The 19716-nt window shown below is 39.7% G+C and overlaps 2 protein-coding genes across 3 annotated transcripts; one reads left to right on the plus strand and one right to left on the minus strand.

Moving 5' to 3' along the window:
- Nucleotides 1–1210: 1210 nt before the first annotated feature.
- LOC147133302 (cytokine receptor common subunit gamma-like) lies at nt 1211–6908 on the minus strand. The gene is made up of 9 exons (XM_086013097.1): nt 6798–6908; nt 4407–4588; nt 3995–4085; nt 3658–3830; nt 2860–2993; nt 2604–2766; nt 2425–2527; nt 1856–1916; nt 1211–1733 (listed from the first exon to the last, which is right to left on the minus strand). Exons 2-9 carry the CDS (start codon nt 4471–4473, stop codon nt 1635–1637), a joined length of 891 nt encoding a protein of 296 aa, XP_085869223.1. The 5' UTR covers nt 4474–4588; nt 6798–6908; the 3' UTR covers nt 1211–1634.
- Nucleotides 6283–19372, plus strand: LOC147133303 (sodium/hydrogen exchanger 6-like). Of its 2 annotated transcripts, XM_086013101.1 has the most exons (17): nt 6283–6871; nt 8117–8316; nt 9215–9292; nt 9581–9657; nt 9739–9851; nt 10772–10877; nt 11070–11171; nt 12328–12469; nt 12617–12722; nt 12797–12885; nt 12986–13099; nt 13967–14078; nt 14985–15138; nt 15256–15286; nt 15368–15456; nt 16052–16157; nt 16472–19372. In XM_086013101.1, exons 1-17 carry the CDS (start codon nt 6592–6594, stop codon nt 16772–16774), a joined length of 2202 nt encoding a protein of 733 aa, XP_085869227.1. In that variant the 5' UTR covers nt 6283–6591; the 3' UTR covers nt 16775–19372. The 2 variants fall into 2 exon arrangements, with proteins under 2 accessions (XP_085869227.1, XP_085869228.1); XM_086013102.1 differs by lacking the exon at nt 11070–11171 and having other exon boundaries at nt 6295–6871.
- The last annotated feature ends 344 nt before the right edge of the window (nt 19373–19716 follow it).

Below are 19716 nucleotides of genomic sequence, written 5' to 3' on the forward strand. Positions count from 1 at the left end.
CCGAATGGAAACAACTGGATTGGGCCTGGACTTCCCGACCTAAAGAAACACAACATTAAAAATAACTTGTATTGCATGCACGTTAAAGTACAAGATCAGGGGATTATACAAGGGCCACGCTTGTAAGAAAAGGTTGTATATTTTCGAGATAAATGTTTAAAAAAAAAAGTTGTGTATTTTCATGATAAAAAGTCATAATTTTACAAGTATAAAGTAGCGTATATATATTTTTTAAAGTTTTATTTCATGATAGAAAGGCTTATATTTTCCAGGTTAATGACAACATTTTACTTAAGTCTTTACAGATGACCATATCAGGAACAGAATTTATTTTAAATGAAATGGCAAAAAAATCTGTAGTAAATTATCCATTAAGTGAAAGATTCCAAACTAAACAAAACTAAAGCACTTTGTCTGCCATGACATTTATGACAATTAATTTGAATTTTCTTTTTTTTTTTTGTAAAAAGTTGTATATTTTGAAGATTAAAGTTGTAATATTTTCAGAATAAAGTCAGTTATTATCAAGTAAAACAGTTGAATATTTTAAGATTGAATTTTTATTAACAAGGATAAAGTCATAAACATTTATTGTATTGAAAATATACAAATCTTGAAAATATAGTAGTATAATCACTTTCAGAGATGCCTGGCTACTCCTTTGTACAAGGTAAATGCAGAATAAAAATGTTATTAATGGCCTTATGTGGGAAAAAGAACATCAATGGCTTATGATTTGCTACTATATAGGGAATAACAGTATATTTGTGATATTTTTACAGCAATGGTATTACAATAACGCAACATAATTGTTATGTTGGGTATGTTTTGAGATGGTGCGTCACAGCACATGAAGGAAAATATAGTGACTTTGACTGAAATTGGATGCACAGCCGCATCATCGGATAATATTGATCATATTGATAAATTATGTTGTATCGGCACTGAGATAATTATGCAATAAAGGTGGTCATCTGTCTGACAGTACCAACATACAACTTTTCGAGGTTACGAACGGTGCGTGATTAACTCGTTAGCGGAGCGGCCTAAGAATATGTTCTCAAGCGTCACAAGAGGTGATTGCCGGACTACTATTTTACCTCTGATTGTTTTTTATTTGTATGATCGCCATAGGAACGCCGTAGGAATAGAATCTCCTGAATATACTGATATGGATGATTTGCACCAGTGCCAATGTAAAAAGGATGGATCTTTTTGTGAGAATTATTATTTATTGAGAAACTTGAAAATATAAACTGATACATGCAGGTTATCCAGTTGCAATTTGCAGTTACTTCAAATCTATCAATAGCAAATAACAGCAGATAAGAAAATTTACTTACAGATAGAAGCAAGTACTGTGTGTCTGGTCAGCGAGTTCACTTCTGCTTTCGCCTGATTTGAACGTAATCATTTGTTTCACACATGTTTTACTGATCATACTGCTCAGGCACTTCCAATAGGTCATGGTGAAAGTGTAACCCAAGTGGTGGACGAGGACGAGGACGATAAAGGTGGACGAGGAACAGGAAGTTTCCTGCTTCTCAGTTTGTCTGCGAGGATAGAGTGGTCCATTTGGTTTGTGTTGAGGGGAACTGGACGTAGAATTGTTGGACCTCTGGCTGTCAGACTGGTCACTGGGAGACCTGACGGTACTCTCGAACAGGACAGGGCTGCTCATGGTAGCTGGGCTTGAAGCCTTCTTTAAGGCCTTTGGAGATTTTAAGCCAAGGCTTCAGAAAGAAGTATATGAGACATTTTAAAAAAAAAATCTTCTTTACATTGTGTTTATAATATTCCATATAATAATAGGTTTGAACCTAAACTGGGAAACATCCACCTTGTTGCTCCTTACCTCAATGTCTTGAGGAATCAGTGATGGTTTTGGTACCACACGAATGAAGATGATCCTGAACCTATTTGAGGGAGTCAGGGACAATTTTAAAGATAACCACATCAACAACAGATCACAGATTTTTTTTTTTTTTTTTTTTTTTTTTGGTAAAGGTGTAATGTATGTATTCAAATTTTAAAAAATCAGCACTGTACTACATTAGCAATGGAACAGTTTCTGTTTCTTTAGATTTCAAATTTGTTATCACAGAGCCCGTTTGGGTGGTCAGAGCTAAACTTGTTACAGTCAACTTTGACTAGCAAAACATGTCTGTAGTGATGTGCTGTTAATATGAGATGATAGTGGCCATACTAGGAGGAGCATCAAGTCCCCATCAAGGCCTAAGAGTACAAAATGCACGGTCCGCCAGTGGTTTTGCATTTTACTACACCGGATGTAAACCAAACTGTGACATTAAAACCAAGGTATGGACCGAACTGTGATTGTTGGCACACCATAATTTGTACCATTGCTTTTGTTCTACAGAACCTTCTTATTGGAGAGGGGCGCACAGATGTGGTCTGTCTCACCTCTCACAACGTAGCAACAGCACGACCATCAAGATGAGTATGACGGGAGCCAGAACGTATACAGTTATCCACACAAACATGGAACCATTGCCTTGGTCACTTTCTGCGACAAGGAGAAAAAGAGCTTTGTATATCAGATTATTTGACTTCCCCCAAAACCGTTCAGGGAATATTTTTACCTGTGCCGTTGTTTGATCCCCACATCACAGTCTCACTCCAGTCGCTCCAGCCAGAAGCTCCACATGCTTCATGCAAACGGCTTCTCACCTGAAGCTCATACCGGGAACGACTGGAGGGCAAGTTGATGCAGTAAATTTGCTTCCCTCGATTGACTTTAAAATACTGCGGGGTGCACAAAGTATTTCAAATGGAAAGGTAGTGCAGATCACAAAGAAAATATATCAAGAGTGTCACTGTAGACACCAAGCTACTCACGTCCCACTTCTTGTAATTGTTCCTGTAGCGAACCTCATTTTGTACACATGTTGCAAAAGTCTGATTCCAATAGAACCACAGATTCCAGTCTGATCCATTCTGAACAGTCAGGTTGGTTGGCGGATTTAACGTCACTGCAGGTGACACATAAATTAAGGTCTAAAGTTAATACAGGCATATCAAATGTTCTAAATTTGCTGCTGATTAGTATGCTCTAGACTAGAGCAAGGGGCCACAAGTAAGAGTTAAAAATGGTACATACATTATTTACCCTTTTTGTCTAATTGTCCATAATGCTTTGTTATTCCACCAAATAAGACAATAGTATTGATTTCACATTCATTTTTTACAAAGTGCAGAATATGAAAAAAAAAAACCTCAATACAGTATATATTAAAGGTTTGAATTTTTTAATTTATGTTTTATCATTTTGTGGAATAAAAATATCTTGAAAAAAAAAAAATAACCTGAACAAATATCAACTATTCTATAACGCTTTAATCCCCTTTGTATTCACTGTTTTCTTCTTTTAAAGCAAGACGATCTGTTTGCTTGCCCTACACTCACTAACCAAGGTGCTCAGGTCTATGTGTTTCCTGTCACTATCTGATTACATTTGACTATAATGAGCAGAAAAAAAAACCTACCGGTTGTGTTTGTTAAATTGCAAGTGTTGGACAAAATAATGGAATCTGAGTCTGAGTACTGTGGACCTCTTGTAGATTATGCTACAAGTTACCAGGATCATTTACAATTTAGTACGTGATTAGCAGTTAATATCAATTACAGTACACCTACCTTTGCTTTTAAGGTCATTATCAGTCTTCATAAAAATGTCGTCGCCATGCACCAGTTGCATGTAAAACGTTCTAAACCTGTTGTTTATGTCACCATACGGCTGAATGCAGCCGTTTTTTATATTGTTGTTTGTCAGGTACAGCTCACACGCTCTTACTTTTTCATATTGAAACCTGTGTGAGAAAAGTCCCCATTGTCATACAAAAAGTAAACCCGGCAACATCTTATTCATGTTAAGCAGATTTTCAGTTAAAACAAAGCACATATTTATCAGACACACACTTGATTAAATGGAAGAGCAATTCATTCGAATTCAAACCATTTTATTTGCACTCACCAGCTGTTGAAGGTGTAATTGACTCTAGGATTGCCATGTCTGTTCCAGGTACATTTAACATATTCCAGATGCAACACAACACAGTCGACATCTGTCAAGACAAATACAGCAAAACACATTCAGTAAAACCTTTTTGTTCATCAGTTTGCAGTTCAGAAAAATGTTAAGTGTAGCTGAAATGATTAATCATCAATTGATTATATTTTAAATAATTATAATACAATTATACTTTTAATATTTATTATAATAATATATATTTTAAAAATATGAATTCATTATAATTCATATGAAAACTTCACATTATAATCTCCATCATGTGTGAAACAACTTTGAACTTTAAGGAAATTACAAAGAGTACTAACAGGCTGCAGGCTGATCACCCTTAATTGAATAGAACGTCAAATGTTTTTACCTGGGGGGGCTTCTTTGGCAAAACTAGGTCCCACCAGACAAAGAAGTAACAGCAATTTTTCAAGCATCACGGAGCATAAGAACGCGGATGCTCTCAGCGTTGGTGCGAGTCGTCGGCTACATCTGAGGGGAATGCGTCACATTTGGGTTTTTTCTCTGCTTGACTTTGGTGGTTTCTGCTTCCTGTCAGCGGAAACTGTCGGGTTATTCAGTATCATTAGCACTATGTGAAAGACAACAAAATGATGATAACTGGACACATTTATGCTGCTTGGCCTAACATTATTCACATTGTAGGCCTAATTTTAAATATTACCGCTGGCAACACGGATACACTGGATATAGCATTCAAAAATTGGACAAGATCAAGCCCAGATTTGTATGCAGATCACATTTTGCTATTTGAGTTTGGTTACAGAAGTTCAGACGTTATTGAGGAAGTCACTGTATGGGCACACCAGTCTAGTAGCACTTTGCATCATGTGTACGACTGCACCCTTCGCTTTTGTTTCCTGTCAAAGGAAACTACTTTCAAGGTATTATGTACACAAAAGTGTGAGTCAAGTGGAACTTTACCTGTGTATGTAAAACAAACATTTTGTTAGTTGTTATAAAGTCTCTTTTTCAAAACCAAAACTCACCAAATTTGAAAAAGATTGATCTTGCCATCACATTTGTTGTGTTTTTCAAAACCAAAACTCACCAAATTTGAAAAAGATTGATCTTGCCATCACATTTGTTGTGTTTTTTGTTGTTGTTGTTGAACATCTTCAAACTAAGCCATTGAACAGTTTTAGAGTAAATAAAAACAGATTTGTAGTGTTTTTGAAACTATACATCCATGCATTTTCTATACCACCTTTTAGCGTTGCGGTATCTTGTCCCAGCTAACTTTGGGTGAAAGGCAGACTACACACTGGACTGGTCGCCAGCCACTTGCAGTAGCATCGGAGGACATGACACTCACTTTTCCACTGTAACAGTGGGAACTGAACCCACATTGCTTGCACAGAAATCAGGAGTGAACCACTACAACCGTCAGAGACTAGTTCTGAAAAATATCTCTGTTTTGACACACAAAAACAGGAAGTAGATACTGTAAAACTGGCTAAGACAAATTGAAAGTGTTAGTTCCTCCTAAAATATGAATGAATGAAAGATTAAATAAATACACATGTAAATAGATAAGAATTTGTATTCCCTCTGACTGGAGTGCGATCAATCCAGGGTGTACCTGGCCTCTCACCCAAAGTCAGCTGGGATACAACCCTAGTGGAAATAAGCGCGACATAAAATAAATGGATGGATTATTTATTTTGTATTTTTATTTAGATTTTTATCTAAGGATGACGTACAGTAGCCCCTTTAATTGGTCTGAACATATTTGATCTACTTTTGTGTGTCAAAACAGGTGCATGCATGAAAATTAAACTATTTGATTGGATTTACCTCCTGTACTACATGACATTTTATTGATTGGCTCTTTTACAAATGTTTGTGTAAATTACACTGGTCAACACCAAATTTTAATTAGAGATGGCTTTATGTGTCCCTAAACGCATTGACACTCATTATAAAAAAATCCTTTCTTTTTTCTAGCACATCAGGTTTTTGACAGATTTTCATTTTTTGTTTTTAAATTTGACCTTTAAAAAGCTTGCGCAATACGGATTTTACCATGTGTTGTAATTTATAGCTTTGATGTTTCAGAAAAAAAATCCGCCCGTTGTTGAATTTACCCCTTAATTCATAAATATTACTGAATATATTAAATATATTAAATAAATATATAATATTAAATATATCTAAATATTAAATATATATATTTAAAAATGTAAAAAAAAAAGTTCAGCAGTGTTGTTTACGTTTGTGAATATACATTTGGAATACAGTATTGATAAGTATATTGCAACCAACCAACCATCACCGTCCAACGGTTTTCATGGCATGTTTTATTTATTTGTATTATTGTACTATATTATATCTTTATTATGTCTATTAATTTTATTTGTATTATAATTACATTAAAATATTTGTTTTCCAATCTCTATTTTGAACAGCCGGAAGTTATTTTGTTTTGACACCGGCCCGGAAATTGAATCCGTTTGTTGTGGTATGTCACAGGGACCTTGTGGTTTTCCCGATACTGTACTACTACTGTTGCTACTACAAACGCTAGCGCCACTATGGCGTCTAAGCAAATAAGCCCCTTTCTTCACGTTAAATCCCCGACGGCACTGTGGTCACCACCGTTTGCGTTGCTGACCTTCGTCCTCGTTGGGAGAGGCGAGGGCAACGCGATGGACAACGTCGCAACCGAGAGGCTGGCTGAGGAAAGCCACCGCCAAGACAGTGCCAACCTGCTCATATTCATCATGCTCTTAACGCTCACCATTCTCACTATATGGCTCTTCAAGCACAGGCGCTTTCGGTTCTTGCACGAAACGGGACTCGCCATGATCTATGGTAAGAGCACTAGCCTCGAGCTAACCACCGTGTAGCGTCCATGCTAACGAGCTAACTGGATGCTTATGGTAGCTAGCGTTAGCTGCACATACTGAAGCACTAAGGTAATTTGACAGTTCATAGTACAGTGGTTCCTTGACGAATGGAGTGGTCACAGTCCCCCCCCCCCCCCCCCCCCAAAAAAAATCACTCAACAGTACTCATCCTTATTATACGTTATAATAACGTGCAAACTGATATTTGAATGAAAAACATTTGCGGGTCATAAATATGAAACAAATGAAAAAACAGTAAGTACGGTGGTAACTCAGCGTGCCCTATACAGATGTTTACACCTCTGTGCAAAATGGTGCAGTGCGCGCCACTTGTAACCTTTTGTTGGAAAATTTCATCAGGTCACTCACTTGGGATGTAAGCTCAATTATTAGTTCACAAACAACAACCATTTTCCAATGCGTGTTCATTTAATCTTTCAAGAAAGCATCCAATGTAAATCAAGACTGACACAAGTTGATTTAATTTGCTCGTCCATTTCTTTCAATCTCTGAAATACAGGAATCAGACAAGGTCAGATCTGGGCTTCTTTTCTTACATTGCGAACACACCCACCCATGGGGGCGAAGTGAGTAAAGGGCGCTGTCTAAGATGGAACCCCTACATTTATAGTGTTGTGCGGTCAGATAAGTCTCATCAAAAACGTTGGTTCTGATCTTCTCCATCTATGGTTAATCACTTCAAGGACCAGGTCGTCTGGCCTGGAAACATTCTTGGTCACAAGGACTTCTAGCTCTGTCAGATATCCCTCAAAGCCACATTCCATTACATTAGACAAAGCTGTATGCGTGCAGTGATGTGAAGGCCTGTTGGTGTGTGTGCGTTATACAAGACACAAATAGTTTTGTTTCTTCTTTCTATTGACTGCTTATGTGTAAGGACATTTAGCGGTTTGTGTGTATTGACCAGAAATGGCTAATATTTTGGCTAATCTTCAGCCTGCCAGCTAGAGTCAGTAATTACCAGCCTGATGCTAATATTGGACAAATCCTTCACTTTCTAATTCCATAGCTGCAGTAAATATTTGTATGAAACACACTTGAAGTAAGTACTGTTAAAATAACGGCAACCTCTCTAAAAACGGTAATGATTGCCTGTAGATCTCACCAGATGGCTGCAAATCATTATTAATAATGGAGTTGCATGTAAACTTTGACCACCACTTGACTCGGTTTCTCTCCTCCCTGTAAGGCCTCCTGGTGGGTGTGATCCTACGATTTGGTGTCCACGTGCCCCCGAGCATGAGCGACGTGGTGCAGGGCTGCGCGGTGAATGCCAGTCCTGCCACCCTTCTGGTGAACGTCAGCGGGCGATTCTACGAGTACACCCTGAAGGGCGAAGTCAGCCGCGGCAAAGGCCACCAAGTGCAGGACGATGAGATGCTGAGAAAGGCAAGCCGAGACCTTGTCATCATTATGTATTTTCATACTATTATTGTTTCTATAATTTATTGAAATTTCTGTGCATTTAAAAAAATGTATACCTTTTTTGATTTTGTTGTTCATATTTTAACGTTTGGATTATTATGATGCTCTTTAATCAATTCTTCTCATTGTACTGATTGTATTTTTATGGATTAAGTTTGTATTAATGATGCTTTTTATATGCAATGACAGTTAGAGCTTGAAGTCAGTTAATTGCCAATCACTTGTTTTGGCATTATTGACATGGACGCCTTGCTGAAATGAAAGCAACAGGTGATAGGCAGACACACGCTGACACACTCCTCTTCTTCCTTCCGGTTGCCCCAACCACGACTTATTCATTGCATCACAAATCACACTCAGACACCTTCTCTTCCTCACAGACAGTCGCGACTTTGTAGTATTTAACATGGTTGTTAGCAGAGTCCCTACAATACACTTTTGCAAAACCTACTCTCCTATGATTTTTTAGTACTGTAGCGAGAAGCAAACCTGCAACCGTATAACATGAATTGGAGTTCGACTTCTGCAATTTCCGACTGTCTGCAAGGCAGTTACGGTGGCTCAATGTGATTGGTGAGTCTGGGGGTGGGGCAACTGCACTTGGGGACAGTGGGGAGCATTATATCTATTGTCTATGACAGGGAGAGTGAGCTTGTATTTGGAGACAGAAGGCAAAAAGTCACGTGGATAGTAAGTTGCCAACTTTAAAAAAACATAATAAATAGAAAAAATAAGTATAAGGATCTCATCCATAACTGTAAGTCAACTACAGAAAATCTGAAGTTGTTAATACCTTAATAAGAACTGCGCAATGACTGTACAAAATGGACTAAAACTCCAGTTATCTGTTTCATTTCCTCAGGTTACTTTTGACCCAGAAGTCTTTTTCAACATTTTGCTGCCCCCAATCATCTTCCATGCTGGCTATAGTCTAAAACGGGTAAGGTGATGTAAATAATAATTATTAGAAGTTAACTGTGCTAGAGACCCTACATGGACAAAAGTGTTGGGACACAATGTATGATCATTAAACCTATCAAATATTTTGTTGTTTCAAAGTTATTTTTGTAACAGTTCTTTTAATTGTTTTAAGAATTGATTTGCGAGTTAGATCAAGTGCTCTAACGGGTAACAGTGTGCTGTTTTTATACCATTAACGTGACTTCAGACTGAGTTCTAGTACAATAGGTGATATGTTTTAATAAATGTTTGTCCTTGTCCGTGTCAGAGACATTTTTTCCGCAACATTGGCTCCATCCTGGCCTACGCTTTCATGGGAACTGTTATATCCTGCTTTATTATTGGGTAAGTGGTCTGTTTGTGTTCATATACTGTAACTACAATGAGCCTCGACCGTGTCTGATGGCTTCCTGTAATGTCTCCCAGGCTCATTATGTACGGATTTGTGTCCTTCATGAAAGTAGTGGGCCAGCTCGGGGGAGATTTTTACTTTACCGACTGCCTCTTCTTCGGGGCCATCGTATCAGCGACAGACCCAGGTACAACACTGTCATTAAAAAAAAAACAACAACTCAAAACTCAATTGTGAGACCTTTTGAAGCATATTCCATCTTAATGTTTTTTTTTTTTTTTACCCTCAGGGTCAATCAAGATGCTGGTTAACTTCTTTGTTGTTCTCATTTAAAAATACATTTGTCCCATAGGGAAATTAGCTGAATAAATTAGTTCCAGGCTCACACTTTCGCCATCATAAAACCTTTATGTATTTGCAGCAATTGTTTTTAAGTCATATTTTCCCATTCCCAACTGTCATATAAATAAAAAGATAACTTCACCATTGTACAATACACATTAAATAAAATAAAACTTCTCACTGTTTGAAGACTTGACAGACATATACTGTATAATGGAGACGGTCACTTTTATTGGTATTTTTCGGATAGGTTTTAAGTGTATTTTTTTGTCACGCATGATGATGGTTGATTGATTGAGTTCTATTATTCCAGAAAATATTGGTTGTTCCATTTCTGGAGCATTCAATATTACTGCACTTTCCAACATGGCACGTTTTATTTAGATGAGGCATTCAGGTGTAATACAGTTCATTTTTAGGGATGGCCGAGTACCAAAACCAGGTATCAGTATTGGGCCGTTATCGGCCTTATTTTAAGGTAGCGGGCACTTTTGGAGTCTGCCGATACCAGCCTCCGATAATTTATGTCAGATAATAAATCTGACATACATTTCTCCTGTGCATTAGTTGGTGCGATACTTCGACACATCGGTGAATCGGTGTTCACCATTTTTTTTTTTTGCCAATTTTCAGAAATATTGTATATATATCAAAAGTACTAGAGCGATTGGTAATTGATATCGGTGCATACTCAAAGAGCGAATACTCATACTGGTGTCGCTTTGAAAAAAAAGTGGTATCCAACATTCCTACTCTGTGTTGCAGTGACAGTGCTGGCCATTTTCAATGAGCTGAAGGTAGACGTGGACCTGTACGCTTTACTTTTTGGGGAGAGTGTGCTCAATGATGCCGTGGCCATCGTCCTCTCGTCGTAAGTTTTTTTTTTTTTTTTTTTTGACACCCCCCCCCCCTGAAAAATCAACTCAAACTCCCATAATCCACTACATTTCTGCAAATCATCTACCGGTAATCATTTTATTAACACACGTCCCTGTCATTCCACTGCTGGCCTTCCATTCATCCATCTATGTCGTTCATCACCTACCCGTACGTATGCATGCAGCGTTCTTCTCCGCCTGGAGAAGCAAAGTAGGCGGGGGGCTCGAATTGTGCGGCCCGAGGGCGAGGAGGAATGGCTGAGGAAGAACCAGACAGTCATTCCTCGGTGGGTGGTTGGGCTTTGTGTTTGGTTTTGGTGGCATATTGGGGATCCACAAAATGAGTCGCAAGATATTTCCTCAAAAAGTGCACACACGTTTTTGTGTACTCGAGAGTACAAGGCGTTTATGTTTGAAGGCATTTGGGAGGAGGCAGCATGTGGACGGAGAATTGTTGCATCTGTAACGGGAGAGGTCTATATTCGTGTCCTTTTTATTTGTGGTTCTTATCAATAATTTAGTGGAGTTGTAGGCAGAGCTAATTGGTTCCTATTTAAGTTTCCACACGTCACATAACAGATGAACAGTGTGGTTGAAATCACATCTATTCAAATGTTTGGATGATTAATTTTTAGCGTTTTTTTCTAATGGCATCCAGGCTTCTTTCTACACATTTTAGAGGGATTAAGCAAATTATGGTTTGTAGAGTTGAGAATACAGGTATAGCTATTTAGTAGTGGAAAAGTGTTTGATTGAGGTGAGGAATTTCTTTAAGTCAGAGGTATTTTTTTATAGCCTCTTTGTTCCGTATTAAATTTGTATGAAAAAAAAAAAGCCTGATGCAACAATCATTATTTTATATCACGAGCGTTTGTGTTTTTGATGTTTTTAGCCTTTGTATGGCAGTTGCCTGAGATTTCATTTGTTTTTGGAATAGCGTAGCGTGGCAGGGCCGTGCACGGCAGTTGGTTCCACAGGCCACTATTTGAGGAAATATCCCAAATTTAAAACAATCTGCTTTTCCTTTTAGACGACGGTTGGATCCAAACTCCAGTTAACGCAAGCGGTTTGGGATTTATTTTTTCACTATCCAGTGGGCCCTTGGTTTACGATGCTCCTGTCATAAACCGAAAACCCCATACATGCTTAACTCATCCACTGCCATTGACGAATTTACTTGTCTTTTCGCAGTCCAGCCATTCAATCCCAGGAATTTATTTAGACATTTTTTTCAATATTTTTCAAACGTTAGTGTAAAAGAGGGTCTGATGACATCTGGCAGTGAATGAGTTAAGAATGACACTAATCTGTTTGAATCACAGGTTATCAGATATTCACGGATTCAAGGTTGATTCGATGTCGGTCCGTCTCCTTGTCCTCTCGTGGTTCCCCCCTTTGCCATGTTCCTTCTAATGATGTCGATGCTGTCCACCCGGTCCTCAGCTCCATTGTGGCCTACCAGCCGACAGGTGACAACAGCCACAGCTTTGAGGCCATGGCCATGCTCAAGTCCTTTGGCATCTTCTTGGGCGTCTTCAGCGGATCGTTTGCTCTCGGCGTGGCCACCGGTGTGGTGACGGCGCTCATATCCTTCTTGTTATCTTGTTATCGTCAGCGCAGAAGTTGACTTGCAACATAATCACAGAGGCCCGCACTTCCCGAGTGGTCTTGCTTTGTCTCCATGTTGCCTATTATCTTCTCATTGATTGATTTCTCATTAACTTTCCATCACGTGACCAAGTTTACCAAGCTGAGGGACTTCCCATTGCTGGAGACGGCACTGTTTTTCCTCATGTCCTGGAGCACCTTCCTGTTGGCCGAGGCTTGCGGCTTCACCGGTACCACTCTCGTAGCGTTATGGTCGACTCGTTTTCATATTGTGGTAAACTCTCACACAACGCTCCTAATACAGGCGTGGTTGCCGTGCTGTTCTGCGGGATCACTCAGGCTCACTACACCTACAACAATCTCTCTCGTGACTCGCAGGATCGAACCAAGCAGGTAAATGCCAACTGGGGCGTGTCAATGGACAAAGGGTGCCAACAGACACTCCCACGAGTTCTCATTGTGTGTGTGCGTTTGTCTGCCTGTCGCAACGCAGTTGTTTGAGCTGCTCAACTTCCTGGCAGAGAACTTCATCTTCTCCTACATGGGCCTGACGCTCTTCTCCTTTCAGTCGCACATCTTTAACCCTTTGTTCATCATCGGGGCTTTTGTATCCTTCACCCAGCTCGTTGGCAAAGAGGTATTCTTGGCTTTTTATTCGCAGTGTGCATTTCCGTTGTGCAATATAATCCTGAAAATCAGATGGCCAATTTTGTGACGTAAGAAATGTGATATGCGCAATGCAGTTGGTTTAATAACAAATTCAACGTCAATAGCATCTAGCTAAAAACATGATTGCCTGTGACTATCATGGGAAGAAACAGAAGCTTGCCAACAAACTGTTCCCTCTCAGCGGCGTGTCTGCTTTTCCAAGTTTGGGCCGTGACACGTGCAGTATTTACAGTGCAGGTCTTTCAGTGTACATTTTAGGTGACACATATCCAATATGGCCGTGTTTAAACTGCAAGAACATTTGAAGCAACCTGCGTGTGCAGATGGCTTGATTGCAGGTAGATATCCCCACAAGCGTTGAAAAGTAATACAAATATTAAACACAAATATTAGTGTTTTGTTGGCCTGATGTGATCCTGCCACGCCACATTGAAATGAGGTTAAGTTCCACATGACTCAACTCATCTTTCACCGGCTGTGCTTTTGCTGTAGTTGAGATTTAATATTGATTTTGTTTGTGCATACATCAACAATTGTTGTTTTTTTTTTTTTTTTCCACGTCAAACTCACAATATACGTGCTCACGCTGCACTTCCGTTGGCACATATCCAATACATTAGAAGAGGCCCAGTTTTCATCAGAAGATAATCCATTCGATACCTTTTTCCCCCCTCTCGTTACATTTTGCCATATGCATTTATGACGATGCATCCGTGACTATTTGTTCCTCATCATTATTCCCGTCAGCATCCCTCTCTCACTGTTCAACCATGGAGCTTTGCCCTTGACCGAAATGCTATTCTAGGTAGCTGTGTTCTTGGGCAGGGCGGCAAACATTTACCCATTGTCCTTCTTGCTCAACCTGGGCCGCAAGAACAAGATTGGCTCCAATTTCCAGCACGTGATGATGTTTGCAGGTACGTTGTAACACGTTGGTCCGCAGCCGCTGGCCACTTGAGGCCGCGGAGAGAGACGGAGAAAAAAAACTATTATAGTCATTCGATTTCACAATTGTCAGCAGCTCAGAAGTAGTGGGATCAGGGAAGCGCTTTGTTCCATTATCCTTGATATCTAGTTTAAGTCCATGTACGAGTAGGCTCTTTATCCTCATGAGTAAGACAATTCAGCGCACTAGTAGAATGACTGTCATTTAGGAGGTGTTATTTCCACTACTAGTGGGCTGACTTGTCTTACCAAAGAGGAAAAGGTTCATGACCTGACTCTGCCTCTTAGCTCCACCAGAGGGAAGTGTTGGTTAATGTAATCTATGACAGGGTTGTTTGAAAACTGCATCTCAAGTGTGCACACTTTCCGAATGGTTTCAATCTTTCTTGTTTATTTACAAATGACACCAATTTGTATATTTTGGTGTAATAAACTATATATCAACCCAGTTGCAAGACCACTACCTGAATCAAGATTTGACCTCTCCAAACCTCTTGTTTCAAATGTTTATTCTTATATTATCAGCATATGAGGTTTTAATATTGTGGTTGTTTTTATAACAGTTTTTCGGAGGTATAATTTGGCATGGCGGTTTGGATCAAATGTGCTCACGGCCCGTTTTTAAAGGTGCAGGTCATTAAATTTGAATATGGTAGAAAGTTCATGGAAAGATGCAGGAAAATGCAGAGTAATTTTGAGTGAATTTTTATAAAATAGTGAATCTGTATAATAAGTTTTACTTTTAAATTGAACTGCTGAAATAAATGAAGTTTAGCACAGTAATCTAATTTATTGAGATGCACGGTACCTATATGTCCCATAGGTCATAGGTTCTTCACACCTGATTAATTTTTTTCACTTCTTCTTGTCCCCTCTAGGACTGCGCGGAGCGATGACATTCGCCTTATCCATCCGAGACACGGCCACCTACGCCCGCCAGATGATGTTCTCTACCACCCTGCTGATCGTCTTCTTCACCGTGTGGATCTGCGGAGGCGGCACCATGCCTATGTTGTCCTTTATGAGCATTCCGTAAGGGCCACAACAGAGTTCATCTCCCTATCTGCATTTTCTTTAAAAAATGTTTTATTATTACTCCAAAGTCACCTTTCTTGTCCCCACGCCCCCCGCTCCTCTTTTCCCTCTCAGCGTTGGTGTGGACTCTGATCAAGACCACTCAGTAAGTGTCATAAGATGATGAAATTGTAGGTTTTCCATTGTAAAATTAAACATAAATGTAACGGAATGTTCTGCTTGACAGAGTTCAGGAATGCTGGATGGCTCACAGAGGAGGAACACCAAGCACGAGAGCGCCTGGCCGTTCAGGATCTGGTACAACTTTGATCACAAGTATCCTTTGATGTGGATGTGCACTCTCGGATTTTGATTTTATTTTTTTGAATACTGATTTAATCCTTCAACTGGAAATTCTATTTACAGTGCTTATTTATGAAGCACTTGTCATAAATTAAATTCAACACAAAGTCCTTTGCATGGTTAAAATCAAGCTTCTCCCCCCCACTCATCCACACACACACTCACACACTCTTACCCACAGGTTAAAAAAATTACGACATAATGACCTATGGTGTATGGCTGAGTCCGGACGATCTAGAGAAGGAAACAAAATCTCAAGGCGTTGTCTGCATTAAGGTCATCGGGAGACTTTTTGTCACCAACCTATATGTAGTTCACCGCATATCTCCTGATGACACCACCAAGAGGCAGCATAAGAAAAACAGCAAGGGCCTAAAATTGATCCCTGAGGCACACCCTGTGTTATTTCATGGACTATTTAGTCACATGTATCTTTGCTTATCAGAAAAGTTCTGTCAGTGATGTAGCATAAAACAACACTGATGGAATTGTTTAGGCACTTGTATAATTTCATGGATATTTTTTACCTTATTCAAAATGTTCAAGGTCCTTGACATCTTTCGCACAGCTACCTGAAGCCCCTCCTGACACATAGCGGCCCCCCTCTCACCGCCACTCTACCCGCTTGTTGCGGCCCACTGGCGCGGTGCCTCACCAGCCCGCAAGCATATGAGGTTTGAACTTCAACTACGTTATTTAACACATTTGAATAGGTGCGCCATTAGAGGGTTCTTAAAATCGGATTTCAAATGCTTGAAATGTTAACACGGGCCAATTGTATATACTCGACCACATTTCCCTTTCCTTTGTATTTTTATGCTACTACTATTCATGTTAAATACATGTAAAAACGAATCAGGACTCGTGTAAATATGCAATTGGCAGCATATGCACGATACAGGAAAAAATTCTGGTGCTTGTCATTAGTAGAAAATATTTATTTACATGACTTTGAGATCCCTTCAAGTGTTTGTTTTTCGCAAACTAGAACGAAGGGCCGCTTCACGACGAGGACTCTGACTTCATCCTGAACGACGCCAGCGTTAGCTCCATGTACGCTGACGTCACCGTCAGTACGGACGGCTCGGGCTCTAGCGGCGCCAAGCGCCACCGCCCGTCCGCCGCCGACGAAGGCCTGGATCACGAACTGGCGCTGGCCGAGCACGAGGTGGCCATCCGGGGCACCCGCCTGGTCCTGCCTATGAATGACGCGGCCGATCCCCCGACCACCGTCACCCTCCCCCCGCCGCCGTCCCCGCCTCGCTCGGACCCCCGTAGGCACAGACTGTAAGAAAAGGTTTGCACTGGTGGGATGCGGCTTCTTGTCGTCATCATTGAAAATGCCAACAAGTTGATTTGGACCCCCAGCCAGCGGAGCGGTGGCTATATTCACGTGACCGTACTGTATGTCCTTTTATATGGCAATTAACAGTTTACGACTGTAGTACAACACCACACTATTTTTACCATAGTTTCTCGCTATTTCAACGTTTACATCTCTGCATGAAGCAGTGTTATCGAAGGCAAGAAATATCTCCGCTTGTTGAGGCTTGCTTGGATGGTGACTGTTTTTACCTGACTGTGATTTATTATGATTGTTTTTAGATTTCTGTGGTTTTCAATTGGAGTAATTCAGCACTTCTCTCTCTTTTTTTTTTTTTTTTTTTTTTTTACAGCTCCGCTGTTTTGCTGGTGTTATTTGATCATGCTTACTGGCAGTATTCTTATAGTAGTTCCCCACCTGTCTGAGAAGTGAATGGTCTACTATGCTGCTTAATCATTTTCTGCAACACAGGACTCACATTGTAGGCGTTTTACTTTTCCTGCTTCACAGACCCAACATCCAGCTGCTATTAAGAGAGCATGACTAACTCAGTAATGCAGCTGATTTAAGCGGGGGGAAAAAAAGACAAAAAGAACAGTCCGCACACACTGTTACGGTCACGTAATTACAGCCATTGTATTAACTTTTAACGACTGAAATAATCATCTGCTTTCGCTGTTTCCCGTCGCTTAAAATATTCACGTGGACAGGTCCGCGTCAGGTATACGTGAGGTGCTTTGCGAGGAGTGCTCTGTGACGGTCGGCACCGCACGCAAGGTCAGGTCCTGTGTCGAAATACACGCATGGATGACAAGTCGATGATTAGCGCAGGCTAAGCAACTCAAGAGCTGACTGACTAGTTCCACACTCCTGTAAAAGACATTTCAGCACTGCCCGTGTGCTTCATTTATGTGTGGATTTATTTATTAATTTATTTGTTTGTTGGCTCATAGTATGACGTTTCTTTATGATTTGTTTTTAGAACTAGGGACAGCTCTGCGGCGAGGCGCACCGCGGCCGAGTCATCCCACGTGAGGTACGCTGTACGAATGTAGGGGGGCGAAGGTGGTTGTGGACTTTCATTGCGAAAGTTTCTTAACTATTTGTGTATGAAAAAGAAATTGCGTGCGTGTGATGTAGCAAGGCGCTTGTTCCGACGAGAGCTTCCCCTGTGAACGTCGTTTACAAGCTTGTGACTGGGAAAAAAAACAACAACAATTTCTGCTAATCTGACAGATGCACCACACACAAACAAAAACGCTGCCATGTCTTCGGGATGAGGGCAGGCTCAACTATTGTGAATTCAAGTGCCTAAAATGTAAATTGAACTCCTCAGTGTAGATTTGTACATTTGATGTGTGCAGTCAGGTGAACATTCTGATTGACACTTGGATGCGCCGATTGATGTTGACTATGAACAGTGCAGTTGGTTTAATTCATTTTTCAGGTGTAACTGGGATGAACAATATATTATCAGAACTAATAGCATTGTACAGCAATGTCAGGTTTACTGAATCGTAGAGTATATTGTACCACCTTGGAATTTTTAAAACGGTGGAACCTCCAAAGTAAACGCTCCTAAAGTAGGAAAATTGAGCTGAGCCAAAATGTTCTGCAAGAAATCCCTGAGACCGATTACTATTTGTCACCATTTGTCTAAGTCTTTAGAGCCATTTTGTAGCATCTTACAGCGTTATAGAAAGATCACAAAGACTAAGAATAGGTGGGGGAATTACTTTACTCACCACTAAGATAGTCATTTCACTTGAAGTTTTTTTTTTTTTTTTTTTTTTTTTAAACTTTTTTACAGTGTCCCACGTCTATTTTTCTTACAGTATGACATTTGGGAATGTTAAAAGGTTCCTCCAAACTTTAATTGTAAATCTACAAAGTAAATAAGTGAACATTTTTTTAGAATGGGAAAAGTAATAAGTCCAACTTAGAAGTCAAGAGAGCATTTTGCGTTGGACTTCGGAGGTTCCACTGTAGCAATACAAAAGGATCTCACCCATTCGTCTGCTTTTTGCACATAGGCATCTCTGTAGTTTGGTGGTTTGAAACTCGTCCTGTCGTCTTTGTGCCGAGCAGGCTGGTCAACACCGTTAGAGTGTCTTTGGTCTTTAAAATACCTGATAACTTTTGAATCCCCCAAAGTGTTTTTGTCCTGATTTTGTTTTAAGCAGTATTCAGAATTAAGCTTTTCAAAAGCGCTATATAAGTAAAGATGTATTGTAATGTTCACAATCATCCACCCAATTTGGATTGTGTGTTACTTTAATGTGTAAATGATTTAAATATATAGATTTAATTTATATTGTACTTTTGTCATAGCAATCAAACGTCAAACTAAATGTCTGATTCTCCTATTTGTAGAGATTAAACACTGGAGTTTGTGAGCATGAATGGAATGTGTTTATATGTAAACATTTTCTTAAAAAAAGGAAATGTGATCCAATGTTCTGAAAATATTTGACTGACTTATTCCCTCCTGTTCCGTCATTCTATATTTTTGGTCTCCTGTCTGGCAACTTGCAAATGTACCAGAAATAAATGTCAAGGACTGCACATTGTTTCTTCTCATCCTGTGAGTGTATTTTGATGGAGTGAGGTAATCCTTTAACACAATGTGTTTGCAGGTTGTTTTTTTTTTTGTATCCCTCTCTTGAAGCTGAATAAGTTCATCAAAATATGTAAAAACAAAAAAAAATCTGTTTGATGCAGTACAGTTAACTAAAACCACATTACAGGTTGGTCCTCTGTTTAAAATGGAGTTCCGAATTTGTTGGAAATTCGGAATGCACCTTATTCTCAAAAGGTGAGTACGCACAAACGTGTGCTTAAATGTTCGTGCATATGAACATTTGATGCATAAATCAGTGATTCATCAATATTTTCTCATTTGAACTTGT

The sequence above is a fragment of the Filicampus tigris genome, chromosome 17 (assembly GCF_054856515.1).
Source record: "Filicampus tigris isolate MCC_2025a chromosome 17, RoL_Ftig_1.0, whole genome shotgun sequence".
Lineage (NCBI taxonomy): Eukaryota > Metazoa > Chordata > Actinopteri > Syngnathiformes > Syngnathidae > Filicampus > Filicampus tigris.

Bases quoted from the DNA above. Each gene is read 5' to 3' on its own strand.
- LOC147133302 (XM_086013097.1), bottom strand. From the start codon at position 4,473: ATGCTTGAAAAATTGCTGTTACTTCTTTGTCTGGTGGGACCTAGTTTT. The intron at 3,831-3,994 runs GTGAGTGCAAAT...TTTCTCACACAG, and splicing joins AATTACACCTTCAACAGCTG to GTTTCAATATGAAAAAGTAA. The intron at 2,767-2,859 runs GTGAGTAGCTTG...TGCACCCCGCAG, and splicing joins ACAATTACAAGAAGTGGGAC to TATTTTAAAGTCAATCGAGG.
- LOC147133303 (XM_086013101.1), top strand. From the start codon at position 6,592: ATGGCGTCTAAGCAAATAAGCCCCTTTCTTCACGTTAAATCCCCGACG. The intron at 12,886-12,985 runs GTAAATGCCAAC...GTCGCAACGCAG, and splicing joins CGCAGGATCGAACCAAGCAG to TTGTTTGAGCTGCTCAACTT. The intron at 14,079-14,984 runs GTACGTTGTAAC...TGTCCCCTCTAG, and splicing joins GCACGTGATGATGTTTGCAG to GACTGCGCGGAGCGATGACA.